Source organism: Trichoderma harzianum (assembly GCF_003025095.1).
Source record: "Trichoderma harzianum CBS 226.95 unplaced genomic scaffold M431scaffold_17, whole genome shotgun sequence".
Lineage (NCBI taxonomy): Eukaryota > Fungi > Ascomycota > Sordariomycetes > Hypocreales > Hypocreaceae > Trichoderma > Trichoderma harzianum.
The window spans coordinates 286,408-305,259 of NW_020209265.1; the positions used below are offsets into that span (position 1 = coordinate 286,408).

General features: G+C 50.9%; 5 protein-coding genes across 5 annotated transcripts; 1 reads left to right on the top strand and 4 right to left on the bottom strand.

Moving 5' to 3' along the window:
- Positions 1–527: 527 nt before the first annotated feature.
- M431DRAFT_9909 (hypothetical protein) lies at positions 528–5,525 on the bottom strand (the record flags this gene model as incomplete). Its single annotated transcript, XM_024925112.1, has 2 exons — positions 528–725; positions 798–5,525. The coding sequence occupies 2 exons, from the start codon at positions 5,523–5,525 to the stop codon at positions 528–530; spliced, it is 4,926 nt and encodes a 1,641-aa protein (XP_024769311.1).
- Positions 5,526–7,086: 1,561 nt separating this feature from the next.
- Positions 7,087–7,610, top strand: M431DRAFT_500102 (hypothetical protein; the record flags this gene model as incomplete). The annotated part of the gene is made up of 2 exons (XM_024917888.1): positions 7,087–7,103; positions 7,184–7,610. The coding sequence occupies 2 exons, from the start codon at positions 7,087–7,089 to the stop codon at positions 7,608–7,610; spliced, it is 444 nt and encodes a 147-aa protein (XP_024769312.1).
- Positions 7,611–8,390: 780 nt separating this feature from the next.
- Positions 8,391–10,214, bottom strand: M431DRAFT_97350 (hypothetical protein; the record flags this gene model as incomplete). The annotated part of the gene is made up of 1 exon (XM_024924923.1): positions 8,391–10,214. One exon carries the CDS (start codon positions 10,212–10,214, stop codon positions 8,391–8,393), a length of 1,824 nt encoding a protein of 607 aa, XP_024769313.1.
- A 2,041-nt stretch (positions 10,215–12,255) lies between these two features.
- Positions 12,256–13,460, bottom strand: M431DRAFT_153347 (hypothetical protein). Its single transcript, XM_024912881.1, has 3 exons — positions 12,966–13,460; positions 12,695–12,869; positions 12,256–12,635 (listed from the first exon to the last, which is right to left on the bottom strand). Exons 1-3 carry the CDS (start codon positions 13,417–13,419, stop codon positions 12,449–12,451), a joined length of 816 nt encoding a protein of 271 aa, XP_024769314.1. The 5' UTR covers positions 13,420–13,460; the 3' UTR covers positions 12,256–12,448.
- Positions 13,461–18,169: 4,709 nt separating this feature from the next.
- On the bottom strand, positions 18,170–18,669 carry M431DRAFT_97300 (hypothetical protein; the record flags this gene model as incomplete). The annotated part of the gene is made up of 2 exons (XM_024924918.1): positions 18,170–18,413; positions 18,479–18,669. 2 exons carry the CDS (start codon positions 18,667–18,669, stop codon positions 18,170–18,172), a joined length of 435 nt encoding a protein of 144 aa, XP_024769315.1.
- Positions 18,670–18,852: the final 183 nt, after the last annotated feature.

Genomic DNA, 18,852 nt, shown 5'->3' on the forward strand with positions numbered 1-18,852 from the left:
TCCCCCTTGAACAAATTTCGTCAGTGCGAAAAAGCTTTCCTAAGACTGCTTGACATTGGCATTCCCGCGCCTCTCCTCGCAAAAGAGACTTGGGGAGCGTGTATCCAGCAGCAAGGACAAAAGGTAGCAAAAATAGAGAAAAGATGAACCGTTGATAGCTGAGGGGAAAAACAAAACAAAACCGAATATGTCCACCACGCCCAGACTTGATAGTCTGCAGATGTGCAAATTATGCAGCGCAAAAAATGCATATGCTCTCTCATCCCTCCCAATATACACCGAATCGTCAAGTGCGCAAAATGTTGTCTTTGCAGTCATGTCTAAAAGGATCAGTGACTATAGCAGGGCTATGAAAACATTGCTTCATGAACCGCAGTATTGCCTCTGCTAATCTCAAAAACCATGATCCTTGAAATGGGAAAAAAAATCAACCGTGCCTCCGAAAAGCAATAGCTTGGGAATCATGCTCGAAAAAAAGACGTATAAAGTAAATTGACATGATAAGAAATGCCCATCATTGATGTTGTCTAGTAAAAGGTAGACAGGATGTGTTCGGATGCTCGCACAATCCAGTCCAGCTTGCCTCTCTCAAGGTTGGCCAGGAAGGGATCGGTGGGGAAGCCACCCTGGATGCCAGCAATCAAGGGCTGCACGCGGTTAATGAGCAACTGCATCGTCTGTGATGTGCTCTTCATGACTTCACGAGAAGTGTCATCATCCCAGTTCTGCGAGCGACAAATGTTAGCAAATCTAAAGTTGTTCTTCCAAACAGACAGGGGCAGAGGGGAAAAACTCACGTAGTTGGGCAAGCTGGCGCTAAACGCCCTCACAGCCATCTCAATCCATTCAACCTCTTCCTTCAATCGTGGGTTCGGCTTCAGGTCCTTGGAGATGGTGGCAATCACGACGAGCAGCATCAACGGCTGGAGACCGTCAAACTTGCCAGGAGGGTATCGGCTCAGGCAACGACGGAAGATTTCAGTCTCGCGACCGCTCTGGATCCATTGGATCATGGCATCTTGCAAGCGGTTCTCAGAGATGGCCTGTTCAATCACCCGGATGCGTTGCAAGAGGTCATTGTCGGCCTCGGCCTCAGTCTTGCTCATCTGGCTGGCATAGGCGCCGGCAAGTGCAGTCACGTTGTTGACAGGTCCAACGTGCTCCGAAGGGGGAGCAGACCCGTGCGGGCTTGCCACGTGCTGGGATCCGCGCATATACTGAGGGCTGCCGTATTGCTGCTGGCCATGGCCAGGGCCCTGGCTGGGCGGCTGGCTGGGCGGGAAGCTCGGGCGGTGGCTGGCCACAGTGTTAGCGTAACCATGAGATCCGACGCTGTGTGCGACGCTGGCGGGGTGCGGGATGTTGACGCCACCAGCAACACCGACGGGAAGCTCAACGGGTTGTTGCTTGAACTTGATGAACTCGGCTTGAAGCGAGGACTGCGAGGCTGCCATTGTGGATACCATGTCCGTCAGTCGGGTAACGTAGGACAGGAGCTGATCGATCTTGTTGTTATCCGCAGCGTGCTGCGCCTTCATCTGCTCAAACTGGTCGTGGTACTGCTTGTGGATATCGGTGGCCACGCGCTGAGCCGCCTGGGTCGCAATGTTGTTGAAAGTCGGTGCGAGACGCTGAGTCAAAGTGGACAGAACCTCCTGCTGAACATTCGTGGAAACCACATTGCTGACTCTATCAGAAATGGCATTGATGAAGTCGTTTGATCGAAGCGAGCGGCTAACAGCATGAGGCAGGGCAGACTGAATCTCCTTTTGGACAGAAGACGCCATGTTGGCCTGCAGCTTGTTCTGAACCATGTCGGAAACGGCCTGGCTGGTCTTGTCGCTAATGGTGGGAATGACCACGTCGGTAAACTGCTGGTGGATCAAAGTCTCGAGCACCTTCTGGGTGTTCTCGTTCAATATATCCGAAACCATGTCGAGAAGTTTCCGCTGGTGCTGGTTAAAGTTGTCGTCCCTGGCGCGAGCGGTGTCGTTAATCTTGGTGTGCAGATTGTTCAGTGAAGACTTGAAAGTGTCAGACATGACAGCCCCGAGCCTGGTCTCCAGACTGCTAATCGTGGAATCGAAAGCTTCAGACGAGAGGCCACCAACGCCAGCAAGGCTGCCAGCGACGCCCTTGTTGGCGGCACCCTCGCCCTTATGCGATGGCGCCGATCCATTGGCGTTGACTTCGGCATCCTTGCCCTTCTTCTTACGTTGCTTGCGCTCGGGCTTCTCGGGGTGGTTTTCTTTCGATGACTGTCCGGGCGTTTCGACCTCCTTGGCGTCGCCCTTGGGCTTCGCCGGGGTAACAACAGCCGGTTGCTCAATGATGCCCCGAGGAGTAGCAGCTTCCGAGGAGGAAGCAGCGGCGACTTGAGACGACTGTGGTGGAGCAAGATCTCTCGCGATAGTGCGGGTAGCGATGCGAACAGGAGTGGGGACGGCAGCATGCTCTGAGGTACCATTGGTGACGTCCGCCTGCACAGGTGTCTTCAACTTGGACACTGAGACAACGCCCACATCAACAGCATCGACAGGGTCGAGCACCTTGTTGTCCTTGGACCATCCGAGCTCAGCCTGCTTAACCATAAGGCAAGCAACGCCCTTGGAGTGCATGGCATACAGCTCAAACAGCGTGGGCTCATCAGTATCCTGGACCATGGCGGGATTGGCAAGTATGTCCAAGCTGCGGAGGATACCGCGATTATCAAAAGAGTACTCTCGGACACCGCTGATGACAGCGGTACTATCAGGCTGAGGGATCGAAGGGTCCTGGGAAACGAGCTTCTGGATATACTCGGCTTGGGACACGCTCTTAAGGTTGTACTTGGGGGCCGAGAGGTGGGCGAAGTAGACCGAGTTCCGGGTGGGGTGGCCGATGATGATCATACCACTGGATGGGTGATACATGACACTGCAGACCGCGTCAGACTCCTTGCTGTGGGGGAGATTGAACTCCTGGACGGGCTTGCCCAGGGCGAGATCCCAGAGTTGCAGGGTGTGGTTCTGCTTCATGCCGACAATCATGTACCGCAGCGCACACCGTTTCTGGTAAGGGCGCTGCTTGTCGAGAAGCAGGACGGAGGTTGGCCAGGCCTTTTCGCCTTCGGGGGTGCTGGCCAGGGTCATGAGAGGCTCGTTGACCTCGAGGTGCGAGTGAGCGGGCGCGGGGTTGCGAGGATCCGAGCCCTCCTTGACGGCGGTCAGGTCGCGAACATCCCAGAATTTGACGCGGCCAGATTTATCCAGAGAGACAATGACACTGTCGTCCTGGCTAAAGGTAAAGTCCTTACCAGCCTTGCCAGTGTTGATTTTGAGGGAGCATTGGCTCAGCAATGCCTCGGTGTCGGCAACGCGATCGTGTCCAGGCTTGAACAGGTTGTTTTGCAGGATAAAGGACGGCCAGATGAAGTGGATGGACTTGCCACGGCCGACGGCGAAAAACTCGGGGTGGTTGGTGGAAGCACGGGCGCGAGTCTTGAGGGCACCTCCAGGGGCGTCACCCTCCTGGGAGTTGATCGGGGGCAGGGCGAAGCCGTACTGCTCCAGATGGGGATCCTCGAGGTGATCCTTCTCGCCGTCCTTGATCTGGACCCAGTAGACGGTGCCGCTGATGCCGGTACCGATGATAGCTTCCCGGGAAACACCGTCGTAGTCGTGTGGGGTGACGGACATTGCGACGTTGAAGATGCGGTCCTTGGTGTCTCTAAACACCTTTGCGTCCTTTCCATCGTCCTGGCGAATGACACGCAGGCCACCCTGCTTGGACATGCCGTGCGTCATGTACGTCTGAGAAGCGGTGTACAGGTTACGATCGATCTGGTCAAAGTCCTTCTTGAGATGAGCAACATCCATGATCGACTCCTCTCGGAACTGTGGGCGAGGCTCAGTCGTATCCTCCTGAAGCGTAATGGAGATCCACGGCTTCATCGGGAAGTTGTAGACCTTGACAGAAGGCGCCTCTTTCTCCTCAATGACTACAATCTCGTCCTGGTCGGCGCTCTCCCAGCTGTCGGCAATGACGTGGTTGTCAATGTCCCTGGGCTCCGGAGCATCCTTTGAAAGACGCTCTTCGGAGGAGCCATAACCACGATGCTCATAGCCAGACTTGATGTCCTCGATGGTGTGCTTCTCAATGGAGCGAGTAGCGTCAGAGTAGTTGGACGGCTGCACCCAATCACTCTCGTCGTGAGGCTTGATGGTAGCGCTCTCAGCATAATTGGACACGGTCTCACGCTCAGCTCGATCCAGAGCATCCTGGGCATCGCGGTCGGCTCGGCTAGCGAGGTCATGAACAGCCTCGGAGACAGTCTCTCTGTTCTTGTCAATATTGACGAAGCTGCCAAAGTCTGAAGTTGGGGGTGTCTGCTTGAGGGACTGCTGGGTGGAGTGATGCGAATGCTGAGAGTGATGCGAGTGGTGCGAGTGATGAGAATGGAGCGATGAAGCTCGGTCAAGGCCGTGTCTAAACTGCTGAGGAGGGCTCTGAAGAGGACTCCGCTCGCTGCCACCAAAAGGATTGGAGCCCGCTGGTGAGCTCTGGTCCTTTTTCAAGATGTGGAAAGGAGGCGGGGCAGAGCCGTGGACACTGCTGGCGCTGTGAGGCGACATCTGGTTGAGCGTGCCAGCCAGCGCCTGGTAAATCACCGACACATCTGCGGGTTCCTTCTGGATGGGCGAGAAGATGGGATTGATGCCACCATGGCCATGGCCGGCCAACGCGTCAGCCTGGTGCTGAAAGCCACCCTGCGTGTGATATGAGCTCAAAGGCTGCTGCTGTTGCTGTTGGCCTTGCTGCTGTTGCTGCGAATGATGTCCGTAGTAACGGCTGTTGGTCTCTGACAGATGCTCCTGCGATTGCGGAGTGTCGACAGAGCGTGCGGCCTCAACCAAGAGCGGCTGGTCGGTCTGGGAAGGCTTGGGCCTGAGAAGGTTGAGCAGATATGAGGTGCTGTCTGCAGGCGGCGTTTCGCGTGCAAACGGATTGACAGGCTGGGCCTGAGTCTGCGGCGGCGTGGGAGCTGGTTTGGGCTCTTCAAAGTCGTGGCCGCCTCTCATAAGGGCGGCGAGCAGGCCAGTTGGATCGGCTGCCGTGGGGGCAGGCTGGTGAATGCGGGTCGAGAACTGGTTCGGCGACTGCATCTGGTGATGTTTATGGATACGGTAGTCTGCGTCGTCGTCTTCGTCGTCGTCGTCGTCGTCTGCCTCGAGGTCTTGCCGCTCAGGCTTCTGCTGCTGCTGCTGGGCCGAAGGCTGAGGTTGATGGTGGGATTGGGAGGACGACTCGGCCTGCTGGGACGAGGAAGAGGGCAGCGGAGCCTGGGTCTGGGCCTGAGCCTGAGGGTGAGCTTGGGCTTGGGCTTGACCCTGGCTCTGGCCATGGCTCTGGGTCGACGGCTGCAGCGGCTCCCTCGACGAGCCGGGGCCACTAAACTTGAGCAAGTTGAGCAGATTGGCAGTGCGATCCGAGTTGGGGCCAATGCCGCCAGAGACGGGCGGAGTCGGTGCAGGAGGCAGATCCATGATGGAGACGAGCTGCGAATTGGGAGACGCGGCGATGCGATGCAATGCAGATGACTGCCGCTTCCGCGCTGCGCGTGAGAGCGAGGTGGACGGAAGTGGAGAGACCCCTTGTTGCGATTGTTTTTTTGTTGATTTGGAGGGGTAGAAGAGGTCTCTGACGGGGGAGGAAGATGGATGATGATGTCGAGGAGGAGGAAAAGGATGGTGGGAGATTAGAGGTGAAGAGAGAAAGAAGAGAAAATGTCGGTGGTTAAGCAGAGTTGTTGAGCTAAGGAGTTGTGCCGAACGCGGGAAGTAAGGTACTCTGGGAGAAAAAAAACTTGGCCCAAGTTGGGTAACAATTCACTTGAGCAGCCGGGCTCATGTTGCTATCACTTTTGCACGGGCAGCTAAACAGCGCTAGTGCTCAGGCTTTAGGTGGCTGCTCGCACTGGAGCCTCCGCTAGAGTAGCCGCCTGTATCCCACCAGTTTGCGGCTCGACAGTGCGCACGGGCTTTTGCCGGTTGTGTGCGGGTTAGTCAGCGTGAACCAGGAACCTCAAAAAAGAAAGAGTTGAAGATTTACGGAGTTTACAGCGGTATAGAGTGATAATTCACAGCAAAAGATAAGAAAAGGCGGAATAGGAAGGTTTGAAAATGAAACCTGGCACAAGAAAAACCTGGGGAAAAAAAACTACGTACTGAGACACTTGCATCAGGCAACAAACGATAAACCCACAAACCACATCGAAAGAATATGTCGGTCACTAACACTAGCAAGTACCCACAGCTGCCAGCTCACACACACACCTAAAGCACGTCACAGATGCCCAACCACAAAGCCCGAGGACACAGACACATGATAAAGGGAGGAGAAAAGGGACAAATACAAGAGAAGAGAAAACTTTGCAGCCAACAGACCAGCCCTGGGTTATCGCTTATCCGATAGCAAGGGACAAAGATAAGATACGCATGTAGCCCGGTATGTTGCACATGTAGCACAACAAGCTTCTTGTTTAGGAAACTCTTCAAACAGCAAAGAAAAGGGCTGAGAAGAAAAAGGAGACAACAGTATGGCCTTACTTTCAGCCTCGTGTGGCGCAACCTCTCTCTGTTTTGTTTTGTTTCTGCGTTTCTCCAGCCTCACCTAGTTTTGCCGGGTTTACACGGCTTTGCTTTGCTTCGTCTTACAAACATCAAACTTGCAGCCATCATTCGCTCAATCCATTCCGAAACTACTGCCTCGCTTTGCCATAATGACCGACTGCTCGTAATTCACATCCATTCACATCAAATCCCCTCTTTTTTCCCTTTTCTGTCTATTATTCTAATAATTCCTTCTTGCTTACATACACTTCTGTCTTCTCCCATCAGAATTCCCTTTAGCTGCTGGAACTCTATATTATTGCTTGTTGTCTGTCTCCCCACCCGCCACATGCTCAGCAGTCAAGTCTCGGCGTCATAAAAAATCCGCCCAAAGCCTCGCCACCTTTTTTGCTTCTGATTCCAAGCTTCGAGCTTCATAACGACAAACCCAACAAAACACCAATAAATCTCCCATAATCGCAAACATCTACCAACCATGTTCTGCCTCCGAAGGTTCGTCCCCCAATCACCACTCTATACAATACTCGCCAATCTCCAACACAAAGTGCTAACCAACAACAACAAACAAACAGCTGGCTCCCGCTCCTCTTCATCCCGACAAACGCCTCGCCCGCCTTCATCCTCCTCTTCTTCATCTGCACCTACTTCCTCAACCGCCCCTGCGTCTACTGCTCCGTCCTCCTCCTCATCCTCTTCCTCACCTCGTGCAACTGGTCCGACCGCTGCTTCTTCGACCTCAGCAGCAACTGGTTCCTCCCTCGGCCTTCGTCCCTCCCGCTCCCCGTCAACGATCAAGACTCGCACGCCCTCGCCCTCGCCTTCAACGACACCCTCGTCGACATGGTCAATTCTACAGCTAAAGCCGCTGCTCGCGCTGCTGCGGAGGAGATTGCCGTGTTGCGAAATGAGTGGACTGGCTTGGGGGTTGAGTGGCTGCGTAACTTGCTGGGCAAGCGGGAGTGGAGGATCGACTGCATGGATATTTACATCAGGTTGTAACGAAATGGGAATTACATACATGGAGCTTTTATGACGGAAAGAAAACAAATATTGTAATGAAAAAACTCATCTACCTTTGTGCATTGGACAGGCTTTAGAAGGGGGGAACTGTTGAAAAATATCTTTGGGCTCTTCATTCTTCATATTTTTTTTTTACAGCGGCACAACAAGGTTTGAACATGTGGATATAGCGCTTTGTCATTTTTGTCGATTTCTCTACTAAATAATATACATACATTTCAGACACGCTTCTCTTCGATTTGGCAACGTGTACTTCGCGTCAATACGGTATGCGTCCGGAAAATCAGGAGACACGGGATGCCGAGGTAGGGAGGGATAAGAAGTGGTGGAGCTGTCAGCATTGCATATGTGCAGATATTCTTCAGCATCTGCACAACACCGGCGAGTAAGACACGATTGCATGCATAGCTGTCTCAAGCTGCATTAATCAAGAAGCAAGATGCTTGAGAAAATAAAAGACTACTGTATTATTCCTTCAATTTTAATACTCTATATAACAATAGACAGGCAAACGCATAGGTCAAGGCCAATCAACCGCCAAACCAAGGCGTCATCCAACAACACCTTTGTACAACAATTTTCCACTCGTATTATACGCATTGACCTGGTTCTAACTACAAGATCTCCCCCAAAATAAACATAAAATATTCGTTGCGGCATATTTAATTGCATCCTCCAGCTCGTTACTTACATCAATGGTATTCTTCGTCATCGCTGGTCAAACGGGTTAAAGAGAAAGAAGAAGAGAAAAAGAAGAAATTACCAGGGAAACTTGAAGGGGCTTCCCCACTGCCAGTCACTCTGCCCTTGTGATCCTCCTCCAGCACCCTTGAGTTCCTCCTCGTCCATGATACCATCTCCCAAGAAAAAATTGTCTGAGGATGCAAAAGCCTCATCCTCAGGGAGCTCGTCGTCATCATCTAAGAACAAGTCGTCATCGGCTTCCGGCATCTCGGTGCGAGCTACGTTGGACACCTCCGTAACAGTGGCAGTCACGGTCTGTGGCTCCACGGCAGCACAGGGGTTCTCGCCGTCATTTGCCTGGGATGTAAACAGATTGCCAATGATCGAGGAGGGAGAGAATGAAAGCTCCTCATCTCCCTCTTGCGCCTCTCCCTCCTCGCCAACACCGTCAGTCACAACCGTGGTCGGCGTCTCAAAGGAGTTGGTCAGCTCAGGTTGCTGGAAGGGGGTGAGTTCGTCGTAGAATTTGTTGTTGACGCCGCCCCGGAGAGCGACCACCACAGTCAGGGCGCTCAGCAGGAGAATGGCCAGGTTCCTCTTGTCGTCCAACAACTTCTTAAAGGCATTGACAACCATGTCGGGGAAGCTGCCAGCCTTGAAGCGGCTCTGCGACTTGTCTTGTTTCTCCCCGTGCATCTCGCGGTATCCGGGAGAGGTCTTGTCGTATGACACGGATCGTCGCGATGCACTTCTTTCTTTTCCAACAAAGGATTCATCAAAGTCTTCATCCTCCCGCTCGTCCTCAACGTCCTGGATGCGAGACGAGAGACGTCGCCTGCCTGCTCTGCTCTTGGAGAGGATTTTGTCTTGGCGCGCCGCAAGGTGCACCATCTCATCTTGGAGCTTGGCGTCCATCATGGGTTCTATCTCAATGTCGACACGCTCCATCTCCTTCCAGCAGGCTTCCCACGCACCGGCCCTCAGCAGGCCGTTGCTAGCATAGACCTTGACGCGGTAAATCTTGCCAGCTCCCAGAGCGTCAACGGGAATCTCGCAAGAACAGGTGGTGCACCAATGGGTGTCCTTCTTGGACGCGCTTACACGAGCAGACCCATCGTCGTCGTAGGTGGTCTCGTCGTCCTCGCTGTCATGCTCATCGGCAAAGGGCATCTCATTGGAAGGGCCGAGGTAGTGGCCGCACTCGAGGATGCGCGCGCGGCTCTTAAAGGGCAGCTCCAGCGCCTCCAGGAGACGCTCCTCCATGACCTCAAAGTCGTTTTGCGGGTGAGGCAAGAGGACGCCGCGGTCCTGGATGGTGTCGCCGATAGTGTCCTCCAGCTGTCGCCAGGCCTCGCGCAGAGTCTTGACGCCCTCGCTGAGCTCGCTGGTCTTGGCCTCGTCCAGAACATCGCCCCACGCCCACCTCAGCGGCAGCAGGGTGACGTGCAGAAGCACCAGCGGCGGGTCGTTCTTCTTGAAGCGCGGCGGCGTCTTCTTGGCCGAATACTGCGCAGACAGGCTGGGCGAACCCAGGCGAGAGACGGTGGGCAGGGCGCTGCGACGGCCGGAGCGAGGAATGCCAGAACCAGAACCCTCAGTGGGCGAGGTGACCTTGGCCGAGGCAGACCTCAGCGACGATCGCGGCGTGACCTTTTGATACTCGCCCTCGTCGTACTGCTGCTGGATGTCGGAGATGCGCGGCGACCGGAGGCCATCGTGGCCCGTCTTGCGCGGGTCGCCCTCGGACATGGAGCCCATGGAGCTGCGCGGGCTGTTGTCGCTGAAGACGTCGTCGTCATGGCCCTCGTGCGAGCCGTTGTCTGCGCCGTCGGGCTGGGACATGGTGTCGTCGTCGTAGTCGGGATTCACACTCTCGTCTTCGTAGCGGTAGTCTTCCATGCTAGAGTGAGTGTTCAAAATCCGGATCCTGCTGCCTCTAGCGAGAGACAAAAGGACAGTGGATATTGTATGGAGGTAGTAAAGTAAAGTGGCGGGGGGGGGAGAGAATGACAGGGACAGAGACGGGACAATCAATATTGTCCAGTCAAGTCAGTGGGTTGGATTATGTACGGATAAACAAATTGCTCAATTCGCTACAGTGACCCAACAAAACTGACGCCCACTGTATGTATTATGATTTGATGATTCAATTCCACGAGGGCAAATAGCAAAAAAAGGAAAGAAAAAAAAAGGCACGAGGGGGAAAGGATCAGAGATGCCCGACCACAGGTGAGATGTGATAGTCAAATATGGCAAGAACTGCAGTGCGTGCAGATGTGGCTTCGCATGGTTGGCCCAGCCTCCTGAAGGTGGGTTTGTTTATGCTGGTTGCCGGGTCGACCTGGGGTGTGATTGGGTGAATCGCGGGATGGTTAGGCGCTACAGGTACAAGACCGCTGCAACAGGCCCTGGAAAGAGAGGTTGGACAGATTGATTTGATTTGATTCGAATTGATTGAGCAATGGTGAGGCATGTCGAGAGTTGAAGTGTTTAAATGTCAGATGCGGAAGTGCTTGCATCGATGGCGCCTCAATTGAGTTTGAGTTTGCTGCCAAATTATCAGCAAAGCCATCGCACGGATGCTCTTACGGCCTGAAATTCTACTGTCGATGCCCTACTCCGTTCACGTACATGGCATCACAGATGTGCTCCACAAATTTCCAGCGGTCAGGGACATGAAACGAGTGACGATGTCGCGGACGCAGGTGTTTGTTTACTCGCATCTTCAGCGCCAGGAGGCCTTTGGTGGTGGCTAGCTAATGGATGGTTAACCTGGAGATGGGCGGCTAATTAGAATCTATTGTCAATCTCTACCAACCAACTCATCATGTCACGTTCTAATTTGCAGAATTGGCCTAACAATTGCCCTCTAGTCGTAGCAGCAGCACTCAGAATTACCCTAATGTTTCTGTTTCTGTGTTGTTCTCCTTAGGAGTGGCAAATTCTTCCATGTAAAGTCGTAATCGCTAGTCTAGCACAAGCAACTAACCTCACAAAGCAAGTGAACCACACCATCAAACACCTCACCGCCATATCAAAACAACACTCTGCCTGTCTTCTTTCATCTTGTGCTCAAATGCCAAAAAGCAACATTCACTGTCAACTCTATTTTCTTCAGGGTCTTCCCCGTTTGCTGCTTAGAAGAGCCCCAGCGGCCTCTCCCGCATCGCTATTCCGCTTTAGGTAATCCGGCACGGCCAACAACGGGCTCGGCTCCCGTTTGACTTTGGAGTTTAAATCACCATCTGCGTCTGACAGCTCCAGCAGTGATAGTAGCGTCTTGGCTGCTGAGTCTATCTGTTAAAGGGTGTGTGTCAAAGTGGGCGGTGATTTATTTTCATGGTCGTTTTGCTGTCTCTATTACTCGCAGTAGTACTGGCCCTCCTGGGTTACATAGCTGTGTCTACCTATGAAGCATATATGTCGCTTATACACCGCGATAGTTGGGCGTCTGATGCTTTGTAGAACATTCCTTGTAGATTTATGATCCGATTCTGAGCTTAATCGCGTGTTTTCTGTTTGATGGACGAGTAGGCAGTATACTTGTATCCCCTTGGATGACTATTGGTACCCATTTATCTACAAGTACCTCATCTCATGTTAGATGGCTTGAATGCACTTGGACTGGACAAGGTATTACCCTTTTTATATGTATTATTTTGGAATAAAATATCGCCGTTTGCCATTGATGGAGCTTATATGTATAATTAAATTAAGAAAATCAGCAACGCTGTCACAGCCAGTTCAGTGAAAGGCTACACTCCAACCCTTCGTTCAATATCCAGAACCATGGTAACCGCCAAGCTATATATGTAAGGACGTGATAATCCTACTCGAAAATGGACTCTGTATTCCAACGGAAAACTTATCAAAACAATACAACAGGAAAGCAAGGACCCATTTCAGTAAAAGATGGTTTAATCATATAAGTATTAAGTTTGTATATACGGGTATATGCCCTACTTGTATTTCTTTAGTTCAAACAACTCTAACCACCTCTTCGCAACCATCTACTATACACGCCCGCTTCTTATATAACACCAGAATATGTCAATCTAATCGCTCAGACATCAATGATCAACACTGATGCGTACATATACAAAAATACACCTGCCCCTGTGCCAAAAGCTTATTTAGAGCTCATTGGCAGCATTCTGGAGCAGATTGATCTCGCCAAGGGAGTTTTGTGTGTAACGAGAGTTGAACTTGACCACATCCCTGACGCGCTGATAGGTGATTTCGTCAATCGTCAGGGGCTTGGTGCTGATGTACCATGAGACACCCTCGGAGCAAGGAGGGGTGGTCAGAGAGCCAGAGTACCTTGGTAGTAGGGGTTAGCCAACAAGCACAATGTCATATGATGAACCTGTTGTTCTTACTTGAAGATGGTGTTTGAGTTGAGGTGGTTCTCAAGAGGACCAAACACAAGAGGGCCTGTGCTGGTGGTCGAGCCAGGAGTCGCAATCATGCCGACGGAGGCGAACACCGAGGCCAGAAGAGGATCAGGAATGAGTCCGAGGTTGATCAGAAAACCGACAACAGCGGTGGACTTGTCTATTGAGCACCGAAGCAAGCAAATTCGTGTTAGAAACCACGATCCTGAATAACATTCTCTTATGGTGGACACAGCATTTCATGACGCTTACTCACCTGCAGCTGAAAAGACAAAGTGTGCCTCCATGGGAAAGTACTCAAGATCCACACGATGCTCGCTAGGAGTGTGGAAGTGGAACTGAGCCAGCTTATACGACTTGCCATCGGCCACGAGCGAGCCATTGACGGGCACCTCGACGGTAGTGCCGAGGTTCTCAAACTCGGCGCCATGGGGATAAGCATCAACCTTGAAGGTGACGGAGCTTCCATGGGCGGTAGTGATGGAAGAATCCAAGTTGATGGGCGACTGGTTCTTGCCGGTGGCGCACAGCTTGTTGGCCGTTTCATTGAGGCCGAACCAGTTCAAAGGTCCAGTGAGTCCGGTGTAGCCAAAGGTGCTGATGGGGACAGATTCGCTTCGGGGGTTAAGATGGGTTCCGTAGTCGCACGACGCCAGCGCCGGAGCGGCGAGAGAGAGCGCAACGGCTGCGAATTGGGCAAAGCGAGTCATATTTAAGAATGTGTAAATATTAAAATAGAGAAATAAGAAAGATATTATGACTTTGTTATGGTTAAAATGTAAGTAAAATGAGTGCTGAAATGATGGGATGTCGGCTCTAATTGTAGTCCAGCCAGAAAGGGGACGGAGCTTATAATATCTGGCGAATGATCCAGGATATGAGAGGCCACCCCCGGCCATTTCCAGCTCCCTCACACCCCCTCGTCAGTGGATCTACGCAGGCACACAGCCTAGATATTTTTAAATACTAGGTCATCTCGAAGCTTAACCCCTAGAGCGGAACGCACCAGGCTGAAGCAATTGCCGGAGAGCGATAGTCTAGTACGGGGCACTTGGCGATGCTGTCATGGCGCAGTGGCTAAAACCACCTGCAGCCTCCTGGGTCGAAGTACGCCTGCGTCTGTATTATATCGTTGATGTCGCTTCGATGAGCATAGCCGGATGCCATTAGCACCGAGCGGATATTAGCTGCGGCCGTCATTTGGTGTCTTTGCACCACTTACAGCTGAAAGTACGCCGGCTAATACTGGCGCCTCACCATGTGGATTTTTGTCCACTTGGAGATCTCTTCAGAATCCGCCTTATATCCCCACCGCGATGTCTTCATGTTGTGATCGCTGCGGGTGAGTGTGTTAATTCTCAGCTTTTCACTTTCCAAGCGTGAGAAAACAATGACCGGACTAGCCGGCTTGGTACTCGTATAAGATCTGGTCGGCAATTCGGCGTTTTCTTTCCACTACATCCCTTTCTTCTCGTGTAAGCACAACGGCATTTCCATTGGACTCATCAAATTTGTTCATCTTGAATCAGGATGGCCAATGCACCGTTCTGGGAGAGGAGGGGCGTGTTTCTTCCCTCAATGTCAAGGCTGTAGACATATTGCCGTCCCGGATGGCTAGATTTGGTTGCCAGTTTTGAAGAATCGCTTATACTAGAATGAAACAACTGGGGGTCTTGCACGCGAAACATTGACATGTTCGGAGCCCGGGAGCTTCCATGAAACGAGTCTCTAACACTTTTCTTTTTAAGCTTGTATTGGCACGTCGCATCAATGCGTGCCCTGACTTTAAGTATAGACGACGCGCGTACCAATTCATCAGATATAGTTGATCTATCACATCCAACATGAGGCATTCGAATCGGTACCTGTTTACATATTACGTGACGCTCAGTGATGCTCAATTTTTGAAAAATTCTTATTCGGCCTGCAGAAAAAGTGCCGTCTGTACTAGCGCTGAATCTCCACGATTCAACATATTCCGTCTCTGTATAGACTTTTTTCTTTCTCTCTTAAATTGTTGGATAAATAGGGTCCGCGGCATCTGATCTAGCCCCTTGTAGACGTTGAAGATGTTTAGCGAGTTAGTCAGCCTAGTGCTGTTTTGTCTTCATCGCTTATGGGCCTTTTATCAAGTTCAGAAGGATCATATGCGATGCTTCAGGTGAAAATGCTTGCGCTGGTTTCAAATTCCCATTCTGCAGGGCTCGGCATGTTTAAGCTTAATATTTGACGTGCCCCTTGACCTTCGGCAATTGGGCTGATCAGTAGCTTCAAACAACCACCATTAGCTCAATCCTGGCTTACATGTGATACTTAGTCCGACTTACATGCATCTACGACTGGTTACCTGATACAAGTGCCGTTCATTTTTAATGGATCTATCTATAGTTTCAGGGCTTTGATATCTTCAATAGTGAAATCATCATAAAGGCAAATTAACAAATATAAGGCTCATCACAGACAGTCACGACTCCGCCAACGGAAGACCCTGAAGCCGCGATGCCAAGAGCGCACCGTTGGCACTAGCCCAAACACGACAAAGCGACCGTGGCAGTTCCTGGCTTATGGCCTGATTTCCACGTTTTTCAACTCTTGGCATGGAATCACGGGGGCATGTTTTCTTATCTGGAGGCGCTCATTGTCTTGAGGAGGGCGGCTCGGTACTGGGTGAGACAGATCAGCTACCCTCAGCGTCTCACGTCAACATCCTACATATATTAATAGTGAAGCCAAGAGATTCTCAATCATCTGAAATCTTTCTTTGTCATCTTGATATTCCTTTAGAACTTCAAGAATTGTCATATTGTGTGAGACAGCCTTCCCTTTTACCTAGATCTGCCCAGCATACCGACCCACAGGACAATATTCACACACTAAACTTACCTCTACCTGTCATCATCATTAACAAAATATCAAATATAAGAGATCATAATGAGTCGGATTATATGTTCTGTGGCTATGTGAAGCTGCCATCTCTACGGGGGCGTTGGTATAGCAGGCTGGCAGTAGCTAGACGTTGCCAAACAGCCTAGTGTCTTCTTTCTCAAGACCATTGCCGCCTCTACAGAGGAAGCACACAGCCTCGTCTATAAGCCATAGGAATGCTTACCATAAGGCTTTATTGACAATAGTGGCGCGATTAGAAGAGCTTATGTTAATGACAGTTAATGAGTCATTCGCAGCAGCTCTTCGCTTGTTTGTGAGAGAATCTACATTTCCTATAATCTAGTTGTACGACTATTCCATTAAGCCAGAAGGCCCCCATGAATGCTGCTCGCGAAGAATTTTTGTGATTCTAATAACAACGTCACCGGATAAAGCGTTTGCATCAACTTGCCTGTCGAATCATATCGCATCGGTGTACCTGTGGCCAACTCAATTTGGTATTTCAGGCTGTATTTTGGGTTATTGATATCTTTGTCTAAAGGGAGACTAAGCGTATTTTTTGTCATCTATGAGACTACTCATGTGCAAGCAATTTTTGCTATGTCACTTTGATGAGGCTACCCTGTCAAGGCACCATTTCTCAGCTATTTCGACCAGACGGAAGCGATGGACGGAAGCGATGCTTCAGGTGAATGTGCATGCTTTGGTTTCACATCTAATTACTGTAGCATTCGGCATGTTTAAGCTTAATACTCCGTTCATGCATAGGTATGTATGTTTGACGCACCCCTTAGTTCTTGGCTTATTAAGGAGACACTATACCCCAGGTCATTGGGCTCCTCAGCAGCTCACTTCTCATATTGTTCCCCATCAATTCGCCTGGTCGTACCCGGAGATCGAGCTCTGCCTGTTACGTCTGCGCTCTATACTCAGTCCATCGATGCTCCAGGGAAGCCTCAGATGTAGACGACTTCATATCTAGCGGTGATTGTTGCTTCCAATGTCAAAGTAAAAAGAAAATCGCTGCCATAATGGCAGCCAGCCCAACAACACCTCCCACGATACCACCCGCTATAGCACCCACATTGCCCATTGGTGGAGAGCAATTGTGTTTGTCCCCTGTGATTGCAATAGCTGAGTTTGATACAAACATAGAGGTTGCCGTTGCAATACTAAATGTAGCTAACTGGGTGCTTAAGACGTAGATATGGTCCAATATGTTATCCGCTGTATCGGTCCCATGTGGTGTACATTTCGCTCGTCGACTTTGCCGCCAAGTCAATAAAGTCGGCGGTGTCCATTACTCCCAGCCCTATGCAACCAACATATAGATATATATGTACATATCTGTTTGAACCCATACTTAGAAGCCTTGCTGATTCGGCTCACAGCAGAACTAGCCTCCCGACTCATATTTGCCATTCCACGTATAGAGGTTCCAGATGCTACCCTGTTTGAGCTGTCCAAACAACAGATGTTACCGAAGTACTTCTTATCCTTGCCTGCATAATACAAATTTCGATGAGGGCAGACTTTCTACGTATGTCTCGTTTTCGCATGTCTGCTCACCGATCTTGCAAATGTCGCTGCGACGGATGCCGAAGCCTCCAGCGTTTACAGAGGACATGGCGAATGAGTCCTAGGAATCGACGGGAAACGGAATGAAGTTGAAAGAGGGGGCACGTGCTGTGCGAAACTTGAGATTAACGACGATCAGGTACCACCATCTCCCTGCATACAGATCTAGATGGCTTGTCCCCATTTCTACATGCATCTTATGTGTTACTTGGCGTGGTCCAAGCTCTCGGATTTCCCTTGCGCCATGCGGGACAACATGAAGGCTGTGTGTAACATGAAGGTGCTTTCTAGAAGTCGAACGTACCTATGTAGTACAGCAGTACGTCAACTAGCCGCAGATGTAATGAAGATATCGACCATTCTCGTTCAGACGTAATGGGATATTTAGTCGGATTTTACGAGTGCAGTGATGCAAATATACAGAATACCTGCAAATCACCCGATGCTAACAAGACTGTTCCTAAGATAGTATACATGTGAGAATTTGCGTTTCACTTCCAATTAATACCGGTATACATGGAGTTAAAATAGTCCGATTGTGCTACCGTTCTTGTTTTATCATGTCAAATCCCGAACATATCGTCAAAAGTCCGAATTCCATACAAGTCAACTAACTGCCACAATATACTTATGGATCAGTAAGGCAATCCTCCGAGATCGTTCTTGGTCAGATCATGAACAGTTCAGCAATGAGAAAATGGGACGTGAGTAATTGTATTTGCTTGCTTGCTAAACGAAAGTTATTAATGTATAATTTTATGTCCCTTCGTATTCACTCATGTCCATCATAAAATGCCAAGGGCTGTCAATCGCTGGCATTAGAAAGTTTCTTCAGCCCTCCTCAGCGCGGCGAAACTTCTCTCTATCCCAATGCTTAAATGTTATTTTTGCCCGTTAAATAGTCTCGAAGTCAAGGCTTCATAATTGAATTAACCGGACGGCAGAAGTAACATGCCGTTTGCTCTCCTCCACACATCGCTCCCTGGCATTAGCCATCTACAGCTCGCAGTAAGACTGGGTGACGGTGACAATCTCAGTCTGGGTAGGGGTGGCAGCGGTGGTGGTGGTGGCGGTGATGCCCCAGCAAGAGCAGGCAGAGGAGTAGCCGGCACCGTTGGGGCAGTTGTCGGCGTAGTCAGGGATGAAGGTAGGGTAGACGGTGACGGCAGAGGCGTTGGCAACGGCGCGCTTGGCCTTGGGGGTCACCTCGGGGTCAACAGTGATGGTGATGGTGGTGGTCCTGTGATGACTGTCAACATAAAGGAGTTTCATCTGTGTATATAGATGTTGTATAGGAAGACATACGTAGCCTTGGGGGTGACGGTAGCTCTCATGAAGCTGGAACAGTCGGCCTGGCGGGAAGTGATGGGCAGGAGACCATCGCGGGTACCGGTAACGGCACGAGCGCAGTTGTCGGCGTTGCATCCGTTGGTTCGCTCATTAATAACGCCAGCCATGGCGGCGGCAACAAAGGACAGGACAATGGCGGCCTTCATATTTGCGGTGTTTGTCTTTGGAGAACGGAGTTGTGAGTTTGAGGATGAGACAACGAGATTGACCAGCACAGGAAACACAGGGAGAAAAAGCAGCAAGAGAGGAGCCAAAGGAGAGGTAAGGCAGCGAGGCCGCAGGCCTATATAGGAATGAGATCTGGACGAGACAAACAACCTTGAAGAGTG